General features: G+C 47.8%; 1 protein-coding gene across 1 annotated transcript in view; it reads left to right on the top strand.

Moving 5' to 3' along the window:
• LOC138158057 (probable ATP-dependent RNA helicase DHX37) overlaps positions 1–23412 on the top strand; it is a 42640-nt gene that overhangs the window by 4597 nt on the left and 14631 nt on the right. Inside the window, exons 4-15 of the mRNA XM_069084359.1 lie at positions 440–782; positions 5498–5646; positions 8685–8774; positions 9942–10038; positions 11229–11342; positions 13200–13301; positions 13853–13967; positions 14693–14788; positions 15029–15102; positions 19737–19881; positions 21164–21240; positions 22545–22777. Coding sequence (XP_068940460.1) covers positions 440–782; positions 5498–5646; positions 8685–8774; positions 9942–10038; positions 11229–11342; positions 13200–13301; positions 13853–13967; positions 14693–14788; positions 15029–15102; positions 19737–19881; positions 21164–21240; positions 22545–22777 — 1635 coding nt within the window. The remainder of the gene's footprint in view (positions 1–439; positions 783–5497; positions 5647–8684; positions 8775–9941; positions 10039–11228; positions 11343–13199; positions 13302–13852; positions 13968–14692; positions 14789–15028; positions 15103–19736; positions 19882–21163; positions 21241–22544; positions 22778–23412) is intronic.

Below are 23412 nucleotides of genomic sequence, written 5' to 3'. Positions count from 1 at the left end.
TTTAAAAAACGTGTGTAGGGGCTGCTAGGTGATGCAGTGAATAGAGCACTGGCCCTGGAGTCAGGAGGACCTGAGTTCAAATCCAGCCTCAGACACTTAACACAAAAATTAGCCGTGTGACCATGGGCAAGTCACTTAACCCCAGTTGCCCTACCTTCCCCCTCCAAAAAGCAAAAAAACCAACAACAACAAAAAAAGTGTGTGTGTGTCTATGTGTGCTGGGCTAGGGCATATGGAGGAGGACTGCTCTGGTGCCATAGGACCACCCAGGTCATATAGCTGCAGGGTGAGTCACTGCCTTTCACACCACAGAATCACAGTATGTTGACCACACAGCTAGTCTTTTCTGAGGCAGAGTTTGGATTCACTTCTCTCTGACTCCAAGTCCACCTGTCCCCATCCGTTGATCCATGTGATTTTGTCTACTTTGCCCCTCCAGGAAGACAGAAGAGACTGTAACAGGGGGTCTGGAGAAGATTAGTAGCCTCAGTGGTGCCCACAGAAAAAGACGAAGGCAGCCGTTGGAAGAGGAGCCTGAGTCTTCCAGTGAGGCCGAGACAGGAAGTGAGAATGAGGGCTCTGAAGCCCCAGCACCAGCTGGAGTTAGTACAGAGGCAGAGATGACAGTGGCTGTGAGGCCCACTGAGCCCATAGGCAAGGATGAGAGCTCTCCCTCTGGCTGCCAGCCGGCCCCCACACTGGCATCTCCTCCACCTGCTTCCCGAACACCATCTGCAAAACCAGCCGTTTTCATCCCAGTGGACCGCTCTGCTGAGATCCAGGTTGGTCTCTGCTCTGTGAAATGAATGCATTGGATGAGATGATCTTTGAAAGTCATTGTCATTCCTAGTGCTGTGATCCTGCTTGGAAACTGTCTCAGAGATGATGATGCTGGTTTATCTGGCACTTGAAGGTTTGCAAAGCCCTTCACTTGTTCTCTCTTATCTTCACAACCACTCTGCAGAGTGGGTGCTGCTTGTCTTCTTTTACAGATGAAGAAACTGAGGCTGAGGCCTTGCCTGTGGTCAGCAGCTATAGTGTCCCAGGCAGGATTCAAACTCAAGTCTTTCTGACTCCCAGGTTCAGCTGACTCTCCCCCAGGCCTCTAGCTGCCTAACATTTATTAAGGGCCCACGTGTAGACCTTTAATAAATGACTTTTGACCAGACTTGGGGGAATTGGATTCAGAGCGGTCAGAGCTAGTACATTCCTAGAGAATGTGCTTTCACAGGGAAAGGAGAGGAGCCGTGTACCGCTATCTGGAAACAAAGTAGAGGTGCATTTGGGTCACCTTTTGTGGCCAATTCTGGATTCTTCCCATGGGACCTCTGCTTTCTCAGTTCCCCAGAATCCACAAGAATTCCGTGGAAGGGTTCCCTGATAGAACTGAATCTTTTCCTCTAGTGTAGTCAGCATTTGTGCTGAAGGAACGGGACCTTTCCTCGGTAGTGAACTGCCAACAAAAATAATATTGACAAAAAACTAATAGGGATAATGATGTCATGTGGTATTTATGGAGCACATTAAATTCTGTAAGGTCCTCACACAGGCCATCTCGTTCTGACCCTCTAGTGTTACCCCATGATGCGGGAACCTCAGTGTCTTATTTTCCCTACTTTATGCCAAGGCAGTAGGCTCAGAGGAAGTGACCTATTCACAGTCACCCAGCCAGCAAATGTCAGAGCAGTCTCCTAGATCCCCAGAAATTCAGTTATGGGAGGGACCTGGTCCACTTCTCCTCTTGGAAAGCACCTCTGCTACATCATACCTAGCGAGTAGCCCTCCAGAGTACCTCTCATCCATTCCGCTTTGGGGTTATTCAGTTTTCCTGATGTCAGGCATAAATCTGCTTTTTGCAGCCTTCATCTATCACTCTTGCTTCTTACCTCTGGGGCCAAAGAGGAATCAGTAAACATTTATCAGGCACTATGCTAAGCCCTGGGGGCACAAAGAAAAGCTCTCAAGGAGATCCCAGTCCAATGGGGGAGGGAACATGCTACCACTTATGTACAGACAAGATGGATAGATGGATGATGTGGATACACGATAAAATTAGAGATAATCTTATAAGACCAATTTATGTCTCAAATGACAGTTTCAGATGATCAAGAAGAGCTGTCGTGTTCCCCTGAGCCTTCTCTTCTCCATATTCACACCCCCAATATCTTCCAGCCTTACGCAGCCTAAACTAGGTCCCCTTTGCATTACTGGTTGGAACTCTCCAGCTTATCAGTGTTCTTTCTGAAACGGAGAGCCCAGGACTGAATTCAGTGCGGTCTGACCATGTAAAGTGAAGATGGACCATCACCTCCTAGAAATCAGGCTCTTTTTTTTTCTATTTTTTTTTTTATTATTAACATGGGTTTTAATAATCAAACCAATGTGATTTCATACATACATATACACTAACACTGCAGCCTCTCTAAGGAAAGTGCAAAGGGAGAGAAAGAAATATGAGGAATATTCAGATAAGATCTCCCAGGAATCGGGTGCTGGGCTGATAGTTTGGTCTTGGGGCCTCAACCCCATCAGCCTCCACTTTCTTTCTTGTCTCAGCCATTGCATGGATCTTTTCCCACTATCAGTCAAGCTCTGCCTTGCCATCTCTTTCTTTGAAACGTCTGGTTTTCTGATCTTGAGGCCCCACTGCAGTGCAGCTCTAGGCAGAATCTTGTTGTCCATAGACTCGCCATACTCTCCCATCAGCCCTGCTGTCTCTTCTGGTCACCCTGGGCCGTTTTGCCGTGATCCACCTCTTCATCACTGTCCACAGCCATGCCATCCATCGTGGCCGGACAACACTCTGCATCACTGTTGGACATGCCAAAGAAATCTCCCAGCTGCTTCTTAACTTCTTGTTTCTTCACTGATATGCCACCTTCCCCACCAGCAGAACCAGCAGACTTCATTGATGGACTTAATCAGCTCCTTGGCAGATCCAGGACCTTTGTCAGTGTTAGCGGGCTCATCATCCACTTTGGGCTTCTCAGAATAGCGATGTCGCTTATTCTCTTCTCTGATCCTGCTTTCTCAGGCCTGTGCCCAGTCCCGTTCTCTTTCTGTCTCCTGTTCTTGGTCTTGGTCCCAATCTCACTCCCGATTGCACTTATTCATAATACCTCTCCTCTTCTTTTCCCCTGGGAGCTTTAGTTGTTGATGGCCCCTCTTAATTAATGTACCCCAAGAATCTAATGAGATAAAATTTAATGGGAATACCTGCTGGTGGGTATGTTACAGAGGAATGGGTTGAATTTTTTTTTAGCTTTCTTTTAAAAAAATATTTATTTTGTTAAATATTTACCAATTATGTTAAAAATTTTTAACGTTCATTTTTTAAAATTTTGAGTTTCAGATTCTCTCCTTCCCTCCCACTCCTCAGACTCATTGAGAAAGGAAGCAATATAATATCAATTATATGTATGAAGTCATATAAAACATTTACATATTAGTCATGTTTCAAAAAAACTAAACAAAAAGAAAAATAAAGTGAAAAAAGTATGCTTCAGTCTGCACTCAGACTCCATCCATTCTGTCTCTGAAGGTGGAAAGCATTTTTCATAATATGTCCTTTGGAATCATCTTACATCATTGTCTTGAACAAAGCAGCTAAGTCTTTCACAGTTGGTCATCATTCCAATGCTGCTGTTACTGTGCGCAGTGGTTGTCAGTTCATATAAGTCTTCTTAGAGCACCACAGTATTCCATCCCAATCATAGACCACAACTTGTTCAGCCATTTCCCAATTGATGGGCATTACCTTAATTTCTAATCCTTTGCCACCATTTATAGCTGCTATAAATACTTTTGTTCAAATAGGTCCTTTTCCCTTTTCTTAGATTTCTTTGGATTAGAGACCTAGTAGTGGTATTTCTGGGTCCAAGGGTATGCACAGATTTATAGCCTTATGAATATAGTTCCAAATTGTTCTCCAGAATGGTTAGACCAGTTTGCAGCTCCACCAACAATTCTTTGGTCTCCCTCTTTTTCCCCTCTGACATTTATTTTCCTTTTCTGTTATGTTAGCCAATCTGATAGGCGTGAGATAGTACTTCAAAGTTGTTTTAATTTGCATTTCTCTAACCAGTAGTGATTTAGAACTTTTTTTCATGTGGTTATTGATAGCTTTAATTTTTTTCTTCTGAAAACTGCCTGTCCTTTGACCTTTTATCCAATGGGGAATGATGCTTATGTTTATAAATTTGGCTCTGTTCCATATATATTTGAAAAATAAGGCCTTTATCAGAGAAATTCTCTGTAAAAAATTTCCCCCCATTTTCCTACTTTCCTTCTAATTTTGACTGCATTGGTTTTGTTTGTGCAAAACCTGTTTGATTTTATGTAATCAGAGTTGTCCATTTTACTTTACATGATCCTCTCAGTCTCTTGCCTAGTCATAAACTCTTCTCCAAAAATTTGACAGGTAAATTTTTCCCTGCTCCCCTAATTTACTTAAGAAATCCCCCTTGGGTGGCTAGGTGGCACAATGAATAGAGCACTGGCCCTGGAGTCAGGAGGACCTGAGTTCAAATCCAGCCTCAGACACTTAACACAAAACTAGCTGTGTGACTTTGGGCAAGTCACTTAACCCCAATTGCCCTCCAAAAAGCAAAAAAAAAAAAATCACCCTTTATGTCCAAATCAGACAAAATCACCAAATCACCTTTATGTCCAAACCCAGAAATGGGTTGAGTTTGAATTAGATAAATGACCAGGTTCATTCCAATTCTGAAATTCTGTTATTTTTTCCAACTAGTCACTGAGGTGACCAGTCATATAAATACTAAGGCCTGTGTTGTGGAATTCCTAGAGTGGGCAGGTAGTAGTCGCGCTTTATTTTGAGGGGGAAAAATTGTGATATTCTGAAAAATAAGTAAAGAAAGAAAATAAGCAACATTTTTTCAAAATAGTTCTTATTTTCTCATTTACATCTGTAATTTCTGAACAGCTCTCTCTTGGTTTCTGATTGACCTATAGCTTCTGATACTTTATCCCTAAGGTCAAGGAAGGTAGAGGTATCCATGCCAACACCCTCATTTTATATATGAGGAAATTGGTCCTCAGAGAGGGGAAGCAAATGTCACCCCACTTCTGTTGGGTGGATGCTGGCATATTATGATCAGAGTAAAGGTCTTTCTAGCCCTTGCACAGGAGAAAAGCCTAGAGGAATCAAAAGAATAGTAGGAGACAGCTTGGCATAGTGGGCAGGCAAGTGAACGTGGAGTCAGAAGAACCGGAGATGCTGAAGGGCTGTGTGACCCCAGCAACGTCGCTTAACTTCTCTGGCCTTAGTTTCCTTGTCTCAGATGAGGGGGTTGACCCATTGACTTCTAGAGTTCTCCCTGGTATAGATACATGATCCTGTGACATTTATGTGCCTTGGTTTCATCTTCAAACTACAGGGTGGGGGACTAGACCTCTGTGAATCCTTCCAGCTCCAGATGGGTGATTCCTGAGCCCCGTTAGTCTCTAAATCGTAATGCTGTTGTTTCTTTGGCAGGAAGCCCGACTCAAGCTCCCCATTCTTTCAGAAGAGCAAGTGATCATGGAGGCTGTTGCTGAGAACCCCATTGTCATCATATGTGGGGAGACAGGGAGCGGGAAGACCACTCAGGTGCCGCAGTTTCTGTATGAAGCTGGATATAGCAGGTATATGCCAAATGACTCTCACAGGACATCCCCCACCATGGCTTCTCAGGCTCCAACATGACCATTAGAAGCTGTTGCCAGAGCTAGATTCTGTATTGAAGTCTTGATTTCATCATAGACACATTTGCACAAAGAGGATTTGCTCTCATGTGGGACCCATAGATCCCAGCTTTCTGGGTCCTTGCTAGGGATGGTTTAGTGGGTAAGGCTTAAGGAGTGGAGATAAGGGAATTGTGGCTGCTTTCACCCACTCCAGAGAAAGTTGGATCTGGGCAGCCTCAGCATCTGCACCTGGCACTGTCTTCCCATGCATTCTGGTATGGAGGGCCACTGGGTTCTCAAGGAGTGGTTCAGTGGATGGTTGGTTCTGGTAGGTCCTACCCAGCTGGAAAGGCTTAGAGGACCAGCTAGCCCTCCAGTTGTATCTAAAGGTTACTCAGCCAAGTTCAGAGAGGCTCATCTCCATGGGGGCTTCCCCGGGATGGAGTCTTCTGGCCACCCAAGCTGATGAACACCCTTTACCAAGGCATAGGAGAGTTAGGATGATCCATGTCTGTGCAAGGACAGCTCCTGTGTACAAATCAGAGATCACTGGAGGTTCCACTGTTAGAACTTCTACAAAATGTGTGCCCTGGCTCACAAATGATCTCGCTTTGGGGAGAGGGGAGATTAGCACTTTACAAGTATTATCCCATTTGATCCTCACAGCAACCCTGAGAGGGAGGTGCAGTTATTATATCCCTATTTTAAAGATGGCAAACTGAGGCAGGCAGAAGCAAAGTGACTTTCCCAGGGTCACCCAATTAGTAAGTGTCTAAGGCTGAATTTGAACTCGGGTCTTCCTGACTCTAGTGTTCTCTGCACAGTGGTGCCAGCAGCTGCCTTAGCTAGGATTGAGCTGCTGTATAAGGAGGGGTGGCTGCAGCTCCGCTCCCTCAGAAGGTGAGCTCCTTGCAGACAGGGACTTTGACTTTTCTTTGTATCTCTATGACTCATGAATGTTGTAGCCCAGTTTGACAGAATGAAAGAATCTGATACAACAAACACTTTTTTGTTCTTTGTTTTCACATTTCCCTCTCTCCCCTCCCCTCCCTTCCCTCTCTCTTATGTCTTAAAGTCCTTTATAATTGTGTTGTGGTTGTTTTTTAAAGGGGAAGGGAAAATAGTTCTGCAGAACAAGTCCAATATATCAAAAAATCTGACATTATATGCAGTGCTCCATACCCATGGTCCCTCACTTCTGCAAAGAAGGAGGCAGGCATCTTCTCATATTCCTTTGGGACCAAACAACAGGTATTAAATGTCTGCTAAGTTTAGAGCACCATTCTAGGTGCTGGGGATTCTGGGACAGAAAGGAAACAGACCCTGCCCTCTGGGAGCTTACATTCTAATATAAGTACCAGATAAGTAAATTCTTATCAATTTGTGAAAGTTGAGGTGTTAACTGCTGGGGTGTAGGTGGAGGCTTCCCAGAGCAGGTGTTACCCTAGCTGAGCTTAAAGGCAGCCTTCTGAGAGGCAGAGGTGAGAGGAGACTACATTCTTGACAGGACATGTTCTGAAAGCAGGCTGGAACCAGGCTGTGAGGGGCTTGAAAGAAGCCATGTCCCTTCCTGTGTTTAGGACGTCAGCTGCTTCGTGAGTCTCAGCTGGGTGCCAAAATAAGGATTTCAAGAAGCCTCTGTGTTTCCACTGAGGAATTTGTGTAATTGCTTCAAGCTGGTTCTAGCACAGCCTAGTGGAAAGAATGCTGAATTTCACATCACAGATCCTGCATTGGAATCCTGGCTCTGCCACCCACTTACTTACCTGTGTGACCTTGGGCACCAGCCAACCCCTCTGGGCCTCACTGTCCTCATCTTGGGAATGAAGGAGGCTGAATTCAGTCACTTCTAAGGTTCCTCGATAGAAATATATGATTTATATTATATAAACATAGTATATTAGAGGCTCTAAATATATGATCCCATGTAACAGCGACTTGAGATGTGTTGGCATTTACATGCCCCAGTCGTCTGCCCAGGAGACAAACCCTTCATGTTCTATTCTGTTCGGTGAACATTTAAGTATCTATCTAGGAGGCACCATAGGGCATTCCGGGGCTACAAAAGCTATCGGGGAACAGCCCCTGGCCTCAAGGAACTTAGCTTCTCATTACTTAAGCCATGGTGGCTTCTGCTGAGTTGGCCTCCTCAGACCGAGAGCTTGCCTACATGAGGTGCTGGGAATAGCTTCTTAGGAAAGCATTTGGTTATTGATTTCCACCCAGAGCTTCCTGCTCACTTGCTCACGGGCTCTGGGTTGGTGCCGGGTTGTAACATCCTTCCCTGAGGACGTCTGCATCTAGTTGAGGAATAAGGGTATGTGGTTTTGAGACAGGTGAGCCCCTGGTTTCCATACACTGAGTCTAGATGGTCTGTTTTCTCTCTGGTCTTCATGGAATACTGTCTTCTGGCAGAACACGAGCTTCGTGAAAAGAGGGCAAGGAGATGTTTTGTTTTTTGTCTTTGTATTCCTAGCTCCGTGCTTGGCACACAGCAGGCACTTAATAATTGCACCCTGGAACAAATTGAACGGAGCAGATACTTTTGTGTTCTTTTTTCCGGTGGATCACTTAGGCCCTGAGTTTCATATAATTTTCTCTAGGTTATCTACATTAACAAAAAAGAATAGGGCCTAGATCATCCACGTATAACTTTTTTGACTCTAGAATACATCCTTCTTTAATGCAACCACTTGTCCCTTAATTTTGTCGTGCTTGGTTGGGCTAATGATAGACTAGGTCTCCGTTCTGTGGTCATGTGCCAGTCTGGGAGGGGCGGGCTGCGTGAGTATGTAAGCTCTTTGAGGATAGAGACTGTGTCATTTTTGTTCCCTTATCTCCAGTGCCTGCCACGTAGTTGGCACTTCGTAAGTGCTTACTTCTTGGTTGATTGGGAGGCAGAGAGCCCCCCTGGGGTTTCTCGTTTGTTGTAGCTCCTGTATTGGCTGAAGAGGAGTCACCAGCTTAGAGCTAATTCTTTCCCTTTCACTGGGCAGCGACGGCCTCATCGGGATTACTGAGCCTCGCCGAGTGGCTGCTGTGGCCATGTCCCAGCGGGTGGCCAAGGAGATGAACCTTTCCCAAAGGTGAGAGTGAAAGCTCACATCCTTCCTTGCCCTGCAGGACCATTGAGGTGGGGGCTGGGAGGTGGGTGGAAGGAGGTCAGAATGTGGTTCTTTTGTATTCTTTTTCTATCATGAGAAAATTAGGAAGCTGTCTATAGTTCACGACCTAACCAAGTGCACATGGCATCAACACATTCATTTGAGCAGTGATCCCACACTTCTCTGGGCTCAGCACTAGGCTGGTTCCTGGCAGGAGTCACAGAATTCCATAGTCCATCCTGTAGCATGTAAAGATGCCCCAGTGACTAGAAAAGCTACTGGTATGTCAGGCTGTCTTACGGAGGTATAACAGCTTAGAACAAAGAGACGATAGTCTCATCAGACCTCCCAGCCACGGCACGAGGATGGTATCCAGATCGGGGATCACAGTTTAGAAGAAGTGTTGTTGAGCTGTCGTGTCTCTGGAGAAGAGGAGCCCAATGGTAAAGGGCCACACATGACTGAGTGAAGGCAAGGGGGGTGTTGGGCCAAGAGAAGGGAAGGAGGCAGGATGGGGGACGAGGTGCTGAGGGCTGTTCTGTGACAGACTGTGTGAGCCATGAGGCCAGAACGAGGGCAGAGGGATCCAAGTGTTAGGCTTGATACAAGAAAAAAGCTTCCTAGCCATTCAAGGCAGTGGGTTCTTCCTTATTGGAAGATTTCAAACAGGAGCCACTTCCTTGAATTTCAGAATTGGCTGGGTTCTGAGAGCCCATCTATCCAGGTGGAGACTTGAATAAGAAGCCCCATCACAACACGTCCACAGGTGCTTCAGCCTTTTCCTGAAGATGCCCAGCCAGGAGGGAGCCTGCCGTCATACTTTTGGGCAGCACCTGCCCTCAAAGGGTGGACAGTTTACTGGGGGAGACATGGCCCAAAGCTAGAGAAAATGAAAGCAACATGGAAGTGAGAAAAGAAGCTGGATTTGTTAGGGGGTGACCTTGGGCTTCTTGGAAATTTGTGAGTGAGGCTTGGGGAGCTGAGCGGCCCTCCTGGGCTATCCAGCTGGCTGTGAGCTGAAGAGCCTCTCTGGCTTCAGAGTCTGAGGGGCTCAGGCTGCACCTGCCCCCTGGACTCTGGCTGTTCTTTGGGAGATGTGATTGCCCCAAAGCACCTGCTGGATAGTGAGTACGGATGTTTCCTGCACAGGGTGGTTTCCTACCAGATCCGATATGAAGGGAACGTGACAGAGGACACCCAAATCAAGTTCATGACAGACGGAGTCTTACTCCGAGAGATCCAGAAGGTAGGCTGCTTACCATTCCTTCCATCTCCTGGTGTGGCTGGCATTCCTATTTCCACAGTGCTTTGAGGTTCACAGTTCTTTACTAGTGGACATGTTGTCTCCTCCCAGTAGAGCGTAAGCTTTCAGAGGGCAGGGAATGTTGGGATTTTTGTCTTTGTGCTATCTGCCAAAAGCAGTGCTCAGCACACTTTAGGCATTTAATAATTGCTTGTTAAATTGAATTGTTGAAATTCTAAGAAGAGAGCTACCCATGGGGAGGAGGAATTGCTTGGGGGTGGGGGGTGGGTGTTGTACCTGAGAAACTACCTCTTGGTCGCTGCCCGTGGGAATTCTTTCTTTCTGAGAGAAGGTGTTCTCTTAACCTTAGCCTGGACCACCAAGGACGTAGCAGGGAGATCAGGAACACTAGGGATCAAACTCCACCTCCGGCCCTTACAACACTAGCTGTGTGATGCTGAGCAAACCACTTGACCTCTCTCTTGAGTCCCAGTTTCCTCACCTATGAAATGGAGATACTAAGACCAGTATGGCCGACCTTCCTAGGTTGTGAAGCTCACATGACGCATTGGATATAAAGCTCTTCAAAACCTTGAGTGATAAAGAAATGGCCATGTTTTAAAATCAGTACTGTTATTTAATCTCAGGTGCAGGAGCATGGGGGCAGGCAGGCCACCTGTTCTCTTGGTCCTCCTGAGATAGATCAGCAGACCAGGACACTTGGGCTTTGCCCCATGGGCATTTCACCCAAGTGGAAAAGTGGGATGGATTTCAGGTGAAGCAGCCAGCCTGGAGGCTTGGGTTTGAGCCCCATCTCCAGGCCTGCCCACCTGCTAGAATGGTGTCAGTACAAGGCTTCACCTTCCCTCATGCGTCTCCATTTTTCTCTACAAAATGGGAAGATCCCTTCTGTTCCACAGGCAGTTCATGGAATCGTGGGAAGGGACCGCAGAGGCCTTCATGTCCAGTGTCCTCATTATGGAGGAGAAGCTGAGGCACAGAGAGGTTCCTTGCCCAGCGTCACACAGCTCTTGTTGGAACCCAGGGCAGAATGCTTGTAGATGGATTGCTTGGTTAGTGATCAGCCAAGTATGTCACCATGGGCTGTCACTGAGCTAAGAAGATGTTGTCAGGGCCAGCCACCCACAGATCTCATACTCCCCTGAGTATTTTGTTTTCTCTTTCCTCTCCAGGATTTCTTACTCTCCAAGTACAAAGTAATCATCATTGATGAGGCCCACGAGAGAAGCGTCTACACGGATATTCTGATTGGCCTCTTGTCTCGAATCGTGTCTCTTCGGGCAAAGGTGTGAGCGCCAGGGCAGGGGAGGAGAAGGTGCTGGTCCTACTGGCTCTTCTCCCGGGGCTTTCTAGGGCTTCCTTTCTACAGTAAGGAGCGCAGTGGCGATGACGGACGTTCACACGGTGCTTCAGAGCTCACCCAGCACTTTACTCGGAGCAGCCAGGTTTGGTTTGGCTTGTTAATGCAGTATTTCATGTGATGAGCAGCATTGCATGGTGAATAGAGAGGAGGCCTCAGACTGAGGAAGTTTACATGCTGCATCTGGGTGACCCTGGACAGGCCACTTAACCTTCAGTCGCAGGCCTAGCATCTTCAGTGTGGAGCTGGGAAACCTTGAAGGCTATAAGGCCCCCTCCCTCCTTTCATGGAGGAAACAGGCCCAGTGGTTTAAGTGACTTGCCTGGTGTCTGAGGCAAGATTTGAACCCAGATTTTCTTGACTCCATGTCCAGCACTGCTGTGTTTATTTTGCTGGGCCACCTTTCTAGCTCCAGAAGCTGGGAGGGACCTTGTTTTACAGAGGAGAAAACTGAAGCCCAAGGAATATTTGAGGCAGAATTAGAACCCAGGTCTGCCGACTCCAGAACATTTTTTTTTTTTTTTTTTTTGCTTTTTGGAGTGGGGAGGGTAGAGCAATTGGGATTAAGTGACTTGCCCAAGGTCACACGGCTAGTAAGTGTTAAGTGTCTGAGACCAGATTTGAACTCGGGTCCTCCTGACTTCAAGGCCGGTGCTCTATTCACTGCACCACCTACCCTCCCCAGAACAAAGTTTTAAAAGAATTATCAGTCCCTTTGGTCTTTCACAGCCGTCATTGTCTGGTTTCAGGTATCTCTCCTCCCCCTGCCCCCTTCCCCCATTTGAATCTTTCTTTGTGACAAAGAAAGAGCTTAAACAAAACCAGCCAACAGTGTCTGCAGCCTTCTTTTCCAGTAGACCCCCTGCCTCCACCCAAGAGGATGGAAGTATTTCAGTTAAGATCCATGTTTATTAAAAACCTAATAATTATCAACAGAAAATGTACAAATAGAGAAAATCAGAAGCATAGTCCCTCACAAAATCATCACTGAACTCTGCACTTGGCACCAGGGGGTGACACGTAGCCTTTCCCTGGTTTTCCTGTTTCCTGGGGATGATGGCTTCCACACAGAAAACACCTCATGTATTCTTCAGTCTCTGTCTCCATGTTGGGTCTCTGTTGCCCCGCTTTCTCTTGACTCCTGTCTCGCGTCCCTTGGATTCAGCCAGCCTTTCTCAGGGGCCCTTGTGGGCGGAGCCCTGCATTGGGCCCTCTGTGGTGATGGTCTTTTATTACATGACCAAGATGGTTAGCTGAAGGCAGGCAATGGGTTCCTCCCGACACATTCAGGGTCCTTTTTTGGGGTTTGAGTTTCTGATGCCAGCAGTGGGCAGAGATACCTAGTCCTGAACCGATGGAGCTTAGCAGTCGCTGTGGAATTAAGTGCCCCATCTCTGGCCTGGCAGGATTCCCTTTTGCTCCCCTGTTGACTGCTTTCCATGGAAGCCTGAGAAGGCAAGGGCCACCGGGCAGTGGAGGAAAGACCTTTATAGACCCGCTGCTTTCTTCCTTTATAAATGTCATCAGAAAGGGAGAGCACTGTATTCTAGCTGCTTCCTCTGCAGCTGCAGCAGTGGGTGGGACCCTGTCAGGATTTGGGAACATCTGGATTTGTTAAGTCATTTCTAAATGAGTGAACTGAAAAGCAGCTATTGAGCTGCCCGTGGGCTGAGCTGTGCATTGAGGAGCAGCTTCCTGAGGCCTGACCAGGGCCCTCCTCCCTCTCAGTTGAGTGCCCCAGTGCTAGACCCAGCATGATGGTGGTGGGTCTGTGTCTCTGCAGAAGCAGCAGCCCCTGAAACTCTTCATCATGTCAGCTACTCTGCGAGTGGAGGACTTTACCCAGAACTCCCGGCTCTTCTCAGCACCTCCCCCTGTGGTAAAGGTAAGCTCCCTCATTGTTGTGCCAGTATTCTTGGTAGACCCTGCTGGGAGGGGTCGGGGTGGGGGGGGGCAGCTCCTGGCCTGGATGGGAAGGAAGCAGGGGAGGGCCTTGGGCTGGAGCCCCTAGGAATGTTCCATTCTGACCACCCATGAAAAATGGGGGCTTGTTTGCATTTGGTCACTGGGATTGAATTTAGGAATGTGGCCCATCCTGGGCAAGATGCTTAGGCCCACCCTGTCTGGGCCTCAGTTTCTCCATCTATAAAATGATGAGTTTACCTTGATGACCTTTAAGGCCCTCTCAGTTCATAAATCTGTGTTCCTATGACCTTTCCTTGGTAATAAACTGAAAGGCCAGAGAAGCATGCATTGCTACCCATGTTGTTGCCTTGGAGAGGGCAGGGACCTCAGAATTTGGCTGCTCTGCCCTGTGCAAGGAACCCCACCAAGTGCTTGGAGAGCTCCCGTGCTGGGGGATTCACTGGCTCCTGATGCCATGCAGCCGCACTGGTCTGTGCCTCCCTGACACTGGCTGGTTGTTGTTGTTGTTAGGTGGACTCCAGGCAGTTCCCTGTGACTGTCCACTTTAACAAGAGGACACCGCTCCATGACTACAGTGGCGAGTGCTTCCGAAAAGTCTGTAAGATCCACCGAATGCTGCCTCCAGGTGAGGGGTCAGCCTGGACAGCCGCCGTGTGTCTTTTGCAGCTATTGCTGTAGAGGGCCCGGGAGGCTGATTTTGTTGCCAGGTAGCCTTGGGATTACAGGCATGTCCCTTTTCTCCTCTGTAAAATGGGGGTGATGGTGCATACCCTGCATGCTTCACTAGATGATTTCACAGGACCTCAGAGCCAGGAGAGAACCTGAAGGGTTTTCTTGACCAGTCTGTACCTGAATAAGAATCCCCTTCTGGAAGGCCTCAAGGGAGGCTAGGTGGCACAATGAATAGAGCACTGGCCTAGGAGTCAGAAGGGCCTGAGTCAAAGCCAGCCTCAGACACTTGACACTTACTAGTTATGTGACCCTGGGCAAGTCACTTAACCCCAGTTGCCTCAAAAAAGAAAAAAGAGCCCTAGTGAAGGGGAGTTGCTCTGCTTTGGGGCAGTGCTGCTGTCATACTCTTCCCTCCTTGGCTCCTGGTTATGTCCTCTTTGGCCTAGCAGAGTCCATGTAATTCCCCTTCAGGGTGAGGCCTTTCACATGAGCTGTCGTTTTCCCCCCGCCCCCTGAATGTTCTCTCCAGCCATGAAACTGTAGGGGTAAAAGTGCTTTGGAAAGGCCAGAGCACCGCATCCAGCTGGATGTCTGGCACCTTTGTTTGGTGCCAGCTGAGCTCAGGTCTTGTGGCCTTGAGACTCTGACATCATCAGTTCCTGGTCTTCTTTCTCTCAGGAGGTATTCTGGTGTTCCTGACGGGGCAGGCCGAGGTGCACTCTCTCTGCCGAAGACTCCGAAGGGCCTTCCCCTGCCATAGAGGCAGCACCAGAGGTAGGCCAGCCACTGGGACAGAGGGGCACAGGGAGGAGAGGACAGCTCTCCTCAGACACTAGTGGGGCATCAGTGCAGGCCGCAGTGGGCACTGGTGAGGGCATTTGTTCCCAGCCTGTGCCTCTGAGGGTACCACATCCAAGGCTAGACAGGGGGCAGGGGATGGGTGTGGAAGGCTGCCTAGGTCTTTGAAAAGCATGGTAAGGAATCAAGCTTGGCCTCACTTTTTTTTTTTTAAAGAAACAGAAGAAAAAGAGGATTCTGTTGAAGAAATGAGAAAATTCAAGAAGTCACGAGGCAAGAAGGCCCCTGTGGTATGTTGGCAGCTCTGGAGGTAGTCAGGGTGGGACCTGGCCTGGGCCTCCTTCTCTTTGCCTTCAGCCTGCCCGTGCAGCCTTGGGGGGAAGCCCTTTCACCAGCATAGAAACCAAGACCTGCCCTGAGACTTTCTGCTCAGCCTGAGGCAGGAGCCTTTGGCCTGTCCTTGGCCTAGACCTAATGGAGAAATGTAACCCTGGGCCCCTTTGCCAACACTCAGCCTGGGGCTCCCACAGAAGCCAAATCACTTGGTCTGGCTCTTTCCTCGTGCTGCTCACAGTCTTTTGCATGGGTCCCTTCCTCAGCTTCATTCAATTCAGTTCATTTCTTTTTTTTTTTTTTCATTTTTCAAATGCTTTATTAATTTCTGATTTACATCATTTCCGCCAGATTTTGAGTTGCAAATTTTCTCCCCGTTTTTCCCTTACCCACTACCCCAAAATAGCCATCCCAGAGGATATCCCTTCCTCCAGTCTGCTCTCTCCCATATCTTCTCCCATACCCCTTTCGACTTTTCCAGTAGGGCATGGTGGATCTCTATACCCCAGTGCCTGTATATCTTATTACCCAGTTACATGTAAAATGATATTAATAATAGTATATATGTGTGTGTGTGTGTGTGTGTATATATATATTTAAACATTTGATTTTAAAACTTTGAATTCCAGATTCATTCCCTTCCTCCCTTGTCACCTACCCTTACTGGGAAGATAAGCACTTCAGTATAGGTTGTACATGTGTAGCTAATGCAAAACAATAACATAGTAGATATATTGTAAAAAACTGACTATATTTCCCTACCTCCTATCCCACCTCCCACTTGTTCTATTCTCTACTTTGATCCCGTCCCTTTTCAAAAGTGGATGCTTCCAACTTTCTTCCCCACTATCCTCCCCTCCCTTCCATCATCCCCCTTCTTATCCCCTTCCCCCCTACTCTCCTGTAGGCTGATACCCTATTTAGTGTGTATGTCATTCCCTCCCCAAGTCAGATTCAATGGGAATAAGGTTGACTCATTTCCTTTTGCCTTCCTATTCTTCCCCTCCATTGTAACCATTTCCCCTTGCCTCTTCTATATGAGATAGTTAACCCCATTCTGTCTCTCCCCATCTCCTCTCATTATATTCCTCTCTCACCTCTTAATTTCACCTTTTAAGTATCATCCCTTCCTATTAAATTGGTCCTGTGCCCTCTATCTATGTATACCTGTAATCATATATACGCACATTCATATATGTATTCATATGCCCATATACCCTCATATATAGACATATATATGTGTGTGTGTGTGTATATATATATATATTTCTATTCCCTTCAACTATTTTCATACTGAGAAAAGTTTCATCAGTTGCAATTATTGTTTTTCCATGTAGGAATGTTAATACTTCAACTTTGATAAGTGGCTTATGATTTCTTTTCCCTGTTTACCTTCTCAAGCTTCTCTTGTTTCTTGTATCTGAATGTCAGATTTTCTATTCAACTCTGGTTTTTTCATTAAGAATGCTAGAAAGTCCTCTATTCCACTGAATGAGCATATTTTCCCCTGAAACATGATATTCAGTTTTGCTGGGTAGGTGACTCTTGGTTTTAATCCCAGCTCCTTAGACCTCCAGAATATCATATTCCAAGCCCTTCGATCCCTCAGTGTAGAAGCTGCCAGATCCTGGGTTATCCTGATTGTGTTTCCACAATATTCAAATTGTTTCTTCCTGGCTACTTGTAATATTCTCTCCTTAATCTGGGAATTCCGGAACCTGCTATAATATTCCTAGGAGTTTTCTTTTTGGGATCTTTTACAGGAGGTAATTGGTGAATTCTTTCAACCTCGATTTTGCCCTCTGGTTCTAAAACATCAGGGCAGTTTTCTTTGAGAACTTCCTGGAGGATGATTTCTAGGTTCTTACTTTGATCATGGTTTTCAGGTAGTCCAATAATTTTTAAATTATGTCTCCTGGATCTGTTTTCCAGGTTAGTGGTTTTTCCCATGAAATATTTCACATTGCCTTCTACTCTTTCATTTGTTTCGATCTGTTTAACAGCATCTTGATTTCTCATAAAGTCATTAGCTTCCATTTGCTCCAATCTAATTCTGAAGCAATGATTCTCCTCATTGAGCTTTTGAGATTCTTTTTCCATCTGGCAAATTTGGCTTTTTAAGGCATTATTCTCTTCATTGCCTTTTTGAGCCTCTTTTGCCATTTGAGTTAGTCTATTTTTTAAGGTATGATTTTCCTCAGTCAGGCTGTTGACTCTCATTTCGTAATTTTCTTGCATCGTTCTCATTTCTCTTCCCAATTTTCCCTCCACTTCTCTTATCTGCCTCTTAAGGTCCTCTATGGCCTGTAACCAGCTTGTATTTTCCTTTGAAATTTTTGGTGCAGGAGTTCTGACTTCACTGTCTTCCTCCTGTTCCGTGCTTTGCTCCTTTTTATCACCAAAATAGGAGTCTAATATTGGACTCTTCTGTCTGCTTTGTTTCCTTTGCCTGGTCATGTCGCCCCTCAGTCACTTGACCCCTGGGCTTTTTGCCACAGTAGAACTCTGCCACCAGACAGGGGAGCTTTCGTCCCAAATGCTGGGGTTTTCTCAGCTGCCGGAGGTATTAGATGGGTGCCCTCTCTGAGGTCTCCACATGCTCTGGCAAGCTGGACACACACCGCAGGACCTACCTCCACCCTAGACTGCAATCCAGATCCAAGAAGGTTAAAGCAAGAACGATTACCCCTCAGACTGGTCTCTTGGTCCCCCTACACTCTGCAGTCCAGGAGCTGAAGCTTCACCATGGCGCCAACTGAGTCAAGGCTCTCAGCACTCCCACTTACTGAGTCCCAAAGTCCAGACTGCACTGACCTCTCACTTTGTCCTTCGCGTCTATGTGTTGATAAATCTGGAAATGGCCACAGCTGCTGCCGATCTGGAGCCCCTCTGGCCTGGGCTGGTCAGGCCCGCCCTGGGGCTAAAGCCTCAGCGTGGGGCTGGGCTTGGCTCCCAGAGCACTGCACTGGCTGATTCCTGCCGGGCTGTCCTCAGTGGGAGGTTAGCTTTTCTGTGTCATTTTGTGGGTTCTGCAGCTCCAGAGTTTGTTCAGAGTCCCCTTTTACATGGATTGGGGAAGGTAGAAGCTGGAGCAGCAGAGGTCCTGCTTCTACTCTGCCATCTTGGCTCCGCCCCCCAATTCAGTTCATTTCACCAAACAGCATGGGCCAGGAGAAAAACCTCAGACTGTATGCAGAGGGTTCAGCTCTCGCCTCTAACACTTAATACCTTTGTGACTGTGTTCAAATCGCTTCACCTTTGTGGGCCTCAGTTTCCTCATCTGTAAAGTGAGAGTAGGTTGGCCTACATGGCCTTTGGGTCTCCAGTTCCTCTTGCGTTAGGTACCAGAAATTCAGAGACACACCTGAAGCTGCCCTTGTTTTCAAGGAGCTTACATCCTGCTTGGTGGGGGTGGGGATGAGTACTCGCACAGCCTCTGCATGTTCTGCCCCTGCTCCCATCTGTAACCCTGGACTGGCCCCTTTCCCAATCGTCTGCCCAGATTTGCCCTGGAAGCCACATTTCCTAGGTGTGGTTATGATTTTGAGTTTGTAATGAAAATCAGATTGAAATGTTTCTAAAGCATTTCTGAGCCTGTTCCCTTTTGGAACAGGTCAGTGAACATCCCTTGCATGGAAGCCGGGCCCTTGGGAAGTTAGTTTTCCCTCCCCACTAAGGACCAGACTTTCTGGATCCCATCGTGCTGGTGGGGGTCAGTGACTGGGGACTTCCACTAAGCAGGATGCTGACTGAAGAGCGCCCCAGTGTCCTGGCGCCACCATGCCGAGCACTAATGCAGCAGGCATTAATACTTAATATACAGAGAGGCGCCCCTGGTCTGCCAGCCGATAGCTGCCCTCTGCACCTGTCCCAGAGACATCAAAGCAGTCTGGGCTTCCCTTAAGTGGATAGCTCGTGGATAAGTAGGTCCTCAGGCCACCAGGGCATTAGAAAGAGAAAACCTCTTCGTTCTGCGCTGATGACAGGAAGTCTGGCTGATTTCTCACATGCCCTTAAAGCCACATGGACTTTTTTTACCTGGAGGAGATAGCTAGACCTAGTATTGGGGTATCAGATGCTGTGCTCGAGAAGACACAGACTTGATTCAAGGCTTTGGGGTTCTTAACCTGGGCTCCACAAATTTGTGTGGGGAAGGAACATTCTATCATTATTTTCACTAACCTCTAACTTTGAGGTTTTCATCTGTGTGTCCTGGTCCTCCTGGGCAGTGTCTGGTGAAGCCTATGGACCCCTTCTCAGCATCCTGGTTTTAAATGCAAAGAATCAAAGTTTAGAGTCTAGGGCAGCCTCCCTGGTATAGATGGATAGACCTGTAGAGGACTGAGCTGGAAGCCCAAATCCGTGTGTGACTGTCTGATTGGTGACTGATGACAAAGGAAACCAATTCTATTGAAATTTAGTTATCATCATGTGTTTGATTTCTTAAAAAAGTTCATGGACCCAGGTTAAGGTCTCCCCCTCTAATTGCTTCAGTTATTTCACAGCTGTATTCTGAGAAGGGCCCATAAGGCATCATCGGGCAGACAAGCCCCCGGACAGCAGGTGGTATCGATCTCTCTTCTCCCCTTAGGCGCTGCCCAAAATCGATCTGGATAATTATTCAGTGATGCCCGTGGATGAAGGAGACGAGGACAGGGAGTCAGAAATGGATGAGGAAGAGGATGTCATGGGATCTGATCTCGACCTAGACCTGGGAGATGGGGGAGCTGAAGAAGGTTGGCCTCCAGAGGGTTTTCTCCCCGAAGTCCCCGTAGCAGGGCCCCTTCTCTGTCCTGGGGCCGGCTGCACTTGGCTTCCACAGCGGGCTCCCATCTCTGTGTGGTGTGGTGAGAGCTCCGGACTTGGGGTCAGGAGGGAGCTGGCTTAGACTCCCCTGCAGACACTTCCTGGCTGTGCCACTTTAGGCTAATGACACACCCTCTCTGAGTGTCGAGGCAGGTGCTCCCTCCCTCCCAGGATCATTGTGGGGATGGGATGAGATGAGGTCCACCAAGCACTTTGCAAACCTTCCTGTGATCAGCGTCCCCTAATGCTGTGGTGTAGTAGCCTATGTAGGCTTCTGGCCTGGACTCAGGAGAACCCACTGCTTATTAGATGCGTGGCCCTGGGTAAGTCACCTAAGTCCTTTAGCCTCTCCATGCCTCAGTTTCCCTCATTTGTAAAATGGAGATAATAATAGACCTATTGTGAGGCCCCAATGTGGTCACGTCTGTGAGGAGCTTTGCAAACCCATGTATAGAAATACTGGCAGCTCTCTTGTGGCATCCACATACATGGAGTTAGACCTTTTCATCCTTCATCCCTCAATGCTGCCTTAGATGAACCATCCCCAGCTCTGTTCCTCTTAATGCCAGCGTCATCATGAAGCGTGCACACTGATTGCCGAGCCTGGCACTGAGCCGGGAGAAGCCAGGTCCCTCCTGCAGCCCCTGTCCTCAAGGTGCTGAGAGCCTAGGGCCGCCTCCCTGGCATGCATGGATGGGCCTGTGGAGAGCCAGGCCAGAAACCCAAGGCACTGTGTGACCACCTGCTTGTCAGAGGCCTTCCTGCTCCCTTGGTGTGGACATCCCTGAGTAGGGCTCAGGCCCCAGCTCAGACACTTTCTTGCTGTGCACCTGGGCCAGCTGCTTAACTCCTACCCTCAATTTCTTCATCTGTAAAATGGGGGATCATAAGCATTTGCCCCACAGAGTTATTTGGAAAGCACTTTGCAAAATGTGAGGTGTTCTGTGAGTGCCAACCATTAGAACATCCATATACACAGTTTCATGGGCAGCTAACAAAAAATGCTGTTAGTCTTAACGGTAGTTAACATTAGCATTCACAATTAATGCTAATAGATAAATACTCGTAGTCTTAATCATAATTAATATTCATGTTGATATTAATAACAGTAGTCTTCAGCATGCAGTCGCTGGGACCCGAACCCTGAGACCTGCTGGGAGTTCCCTGCCAGCTCCTTTGCCCTGACCTTAGCCCACTTGTTTTCTGTTACAGAGGAGAAGCCAGACGCCTCCCTCCCGCTTCATGTCCTGCCGCTGTATTCGCTGCTAGCTCCAGAAAAGCAAGCCCAGGTAAGGCTGTACACACATGTGGGCCAGGCTTGGTCTGCTCCAGCCCCTGGCCACTCTGAGGACTGCTCAGTTCCTCCTGGAGGCCACTCCTGGGCTTGCAGCAAGCCAGGGACAGGAGCCTCTCACTTTGCCCTCTAGAGGCTGGGCAGGAGATGCCTTTCACCAAGATGTCATGTTAGCAGGAGTTAAGCCACATGCTCATCTTGGCAATAGGAGGTCTCTGTTAAGAGACTGGAATGTGCTCATCCCTTTGCTGCCTGGAGGCAAGGGCAGGCTCACTGAGCTATGGAGGTCCCTGCCAGCATCTTCCATGGGCATGGGCCAGTGTGGGAATCTGTTTTGTTGAGATATACATATTTATTATGAGGGTTTTGTTTTTCCTTTTTGGAGAGGGAAGGGGAAGCAGCAAGAAATGCTTGTTATTTGGGGTGGGGAGACAGTGAATTTGGGGTTCAGTGATCTGAGCTCTACTACCAGTTCAGCCATTTAGTGGGTGTGTGGACATGCACTACCCATTTTCCCTCTTGGCCTCAATTTCCTCTTCTGTAAAATTAGAGGCTTAGATTAGACGGATGGCCTTGAAGTTCCTTCCTCTGTCTAAAAGTATGAGCCTGTCAGATGAGGTAGGACAGCTTAGGTTTGAATCTTGGCCTCCAAGGTCAGAACCAGAGCAGTGGGCAGACATTGCCGGAGTTGAGGTTGGCAGATAGATGTACAGCCCCAAAGTGAACCAGGCTGCTTGGCCAGGTGGTGCATTCTCCCTTGATGGAGCAGTCAGGAGGCATTTATGAAATACTAACTCTGTGCCAGGCACAGACTGAGTGCTGGGTGTACGGACAAGTCACAAGATAGTCCCTGCCCTCAAGAAGTTTTCAGTCTGCTGGGGGAGACTACTCTGGACACACCAGATAGTGTAGACTGGTGACAGTCTCGGAAAAGTCATGGGCCTTAGGGGGTTGGGAAAGATGATGGGACTTCAGCTGAGCCTGGAAGGAGCCAGGCTGGGCTCTTGTTGAAGTCTCTTTGGATGTGGATTGGACTAGACAGCTGCCGAGAGCCTGGGAAGTTCTGTGGTCTGTGATAGTGCCTGTGTGACCTTGGAAAGATCTGTCCTCTGAGACTTATCTTCTGGAAAATGTAGGGTTTGGGGTTTGCATTTGATGCTCCCTAAGGCTCCTTCCAACTCTGCAGCTGCTGTGGCCCTCAGTAGATTGATTCCCACTCGGAGGGTGCTGGGATCTAGCCCAGCTTCCAGAAGTGGAGATCCCAGTTGTACCAACAGGGCTTTGCTTTTCCCGATGCAGGTGTTCAGACCTCCTCCGGAGGGTTGCAGACTGTGTGTGGTAGCCACCAACGTGGCTGAGACATCCCTGACCATCCCTGGCATCAAATACGTTGTTGACTGCGGCAAAGTCAAGAAGAGGTTTTATGACAAAGTGACCGGCGTGTCCTCTTTCCGAGTAACGTGGGTGTCACAGGCATCAGCCGATCAGCGGGCAGGAAGAGCCGGGAGGACGGAGCCAGGCCACTGCTACAGGTAGGCAGGGCTGCTGGAGAGCAGCTGGCCAGGACTGGCCAGTGGGGAAGGGGAGTGAGAAGTACAGGGGGAGATGGTAGAGAGGGGATTAATGTTTGGAAAGAGCCCCAAGGACCTGGGTTCAAATCCTGTTTCTGCCACTGACTAGCTGTATGACCTTGGACAAGTCACCTAAACCCTGGGCCTCTCGATTCCTGATCTCTGAAATGAAGGTTTTGGCCTAGAGCGCCCCTTCAGGGTCCTTCTCAGTCCTAGATCTAGATGTTTGGGTTGTCCCCAGGGCTATCCCCAGAGCAGTCACTCTTCATCTGGCTTAGCTAGCAGTGACAAAGTGCCTTAAGGCTGTTTGATCCCTGTAGCAGCTCTGTGAAGGAGCTACTGACATTGGCCCCATTTTATAAATGTGGCAGCTGAAGCAGAGGCAGAGGTTAAGTACCTTGCCTGAGGTCCCATAGCAAACAAGTGGCTACAATGGCATTGGTACCCATGGCTGCCTGACTCCCATGGCCAGTTTTCATTATATAAATGGAAAGCAGCAATACACAGAATACTTTTATTATGTTTTGTTACTTTTTATTATGATCTCTACAAACATGAAGATTGCCATCTTCAAAGAAGAATAGAAAAGACAGTTT

Source organism: Petaurus breviceps, unplaced genomic scaffold (genome assembly GCF_028583685.1).
Source record: "Petaurus breviceps papuanus isolate PSGF00001 unplaced genomic scaffold, PetGlider_PUasm1.0 100, whole genome shotgun sequence".
NCBI classification, from domain to species: Eukaryota; Metazoa; Chordata; class Mammalia; order Diprotodontia; family Petauridae; genus Petaurus; species Petaurus breviceps.
Note: the sequence above shows the minus strand (reverse complement) of the source record. Positions and strands in the feature narration are given on the sequence as shown.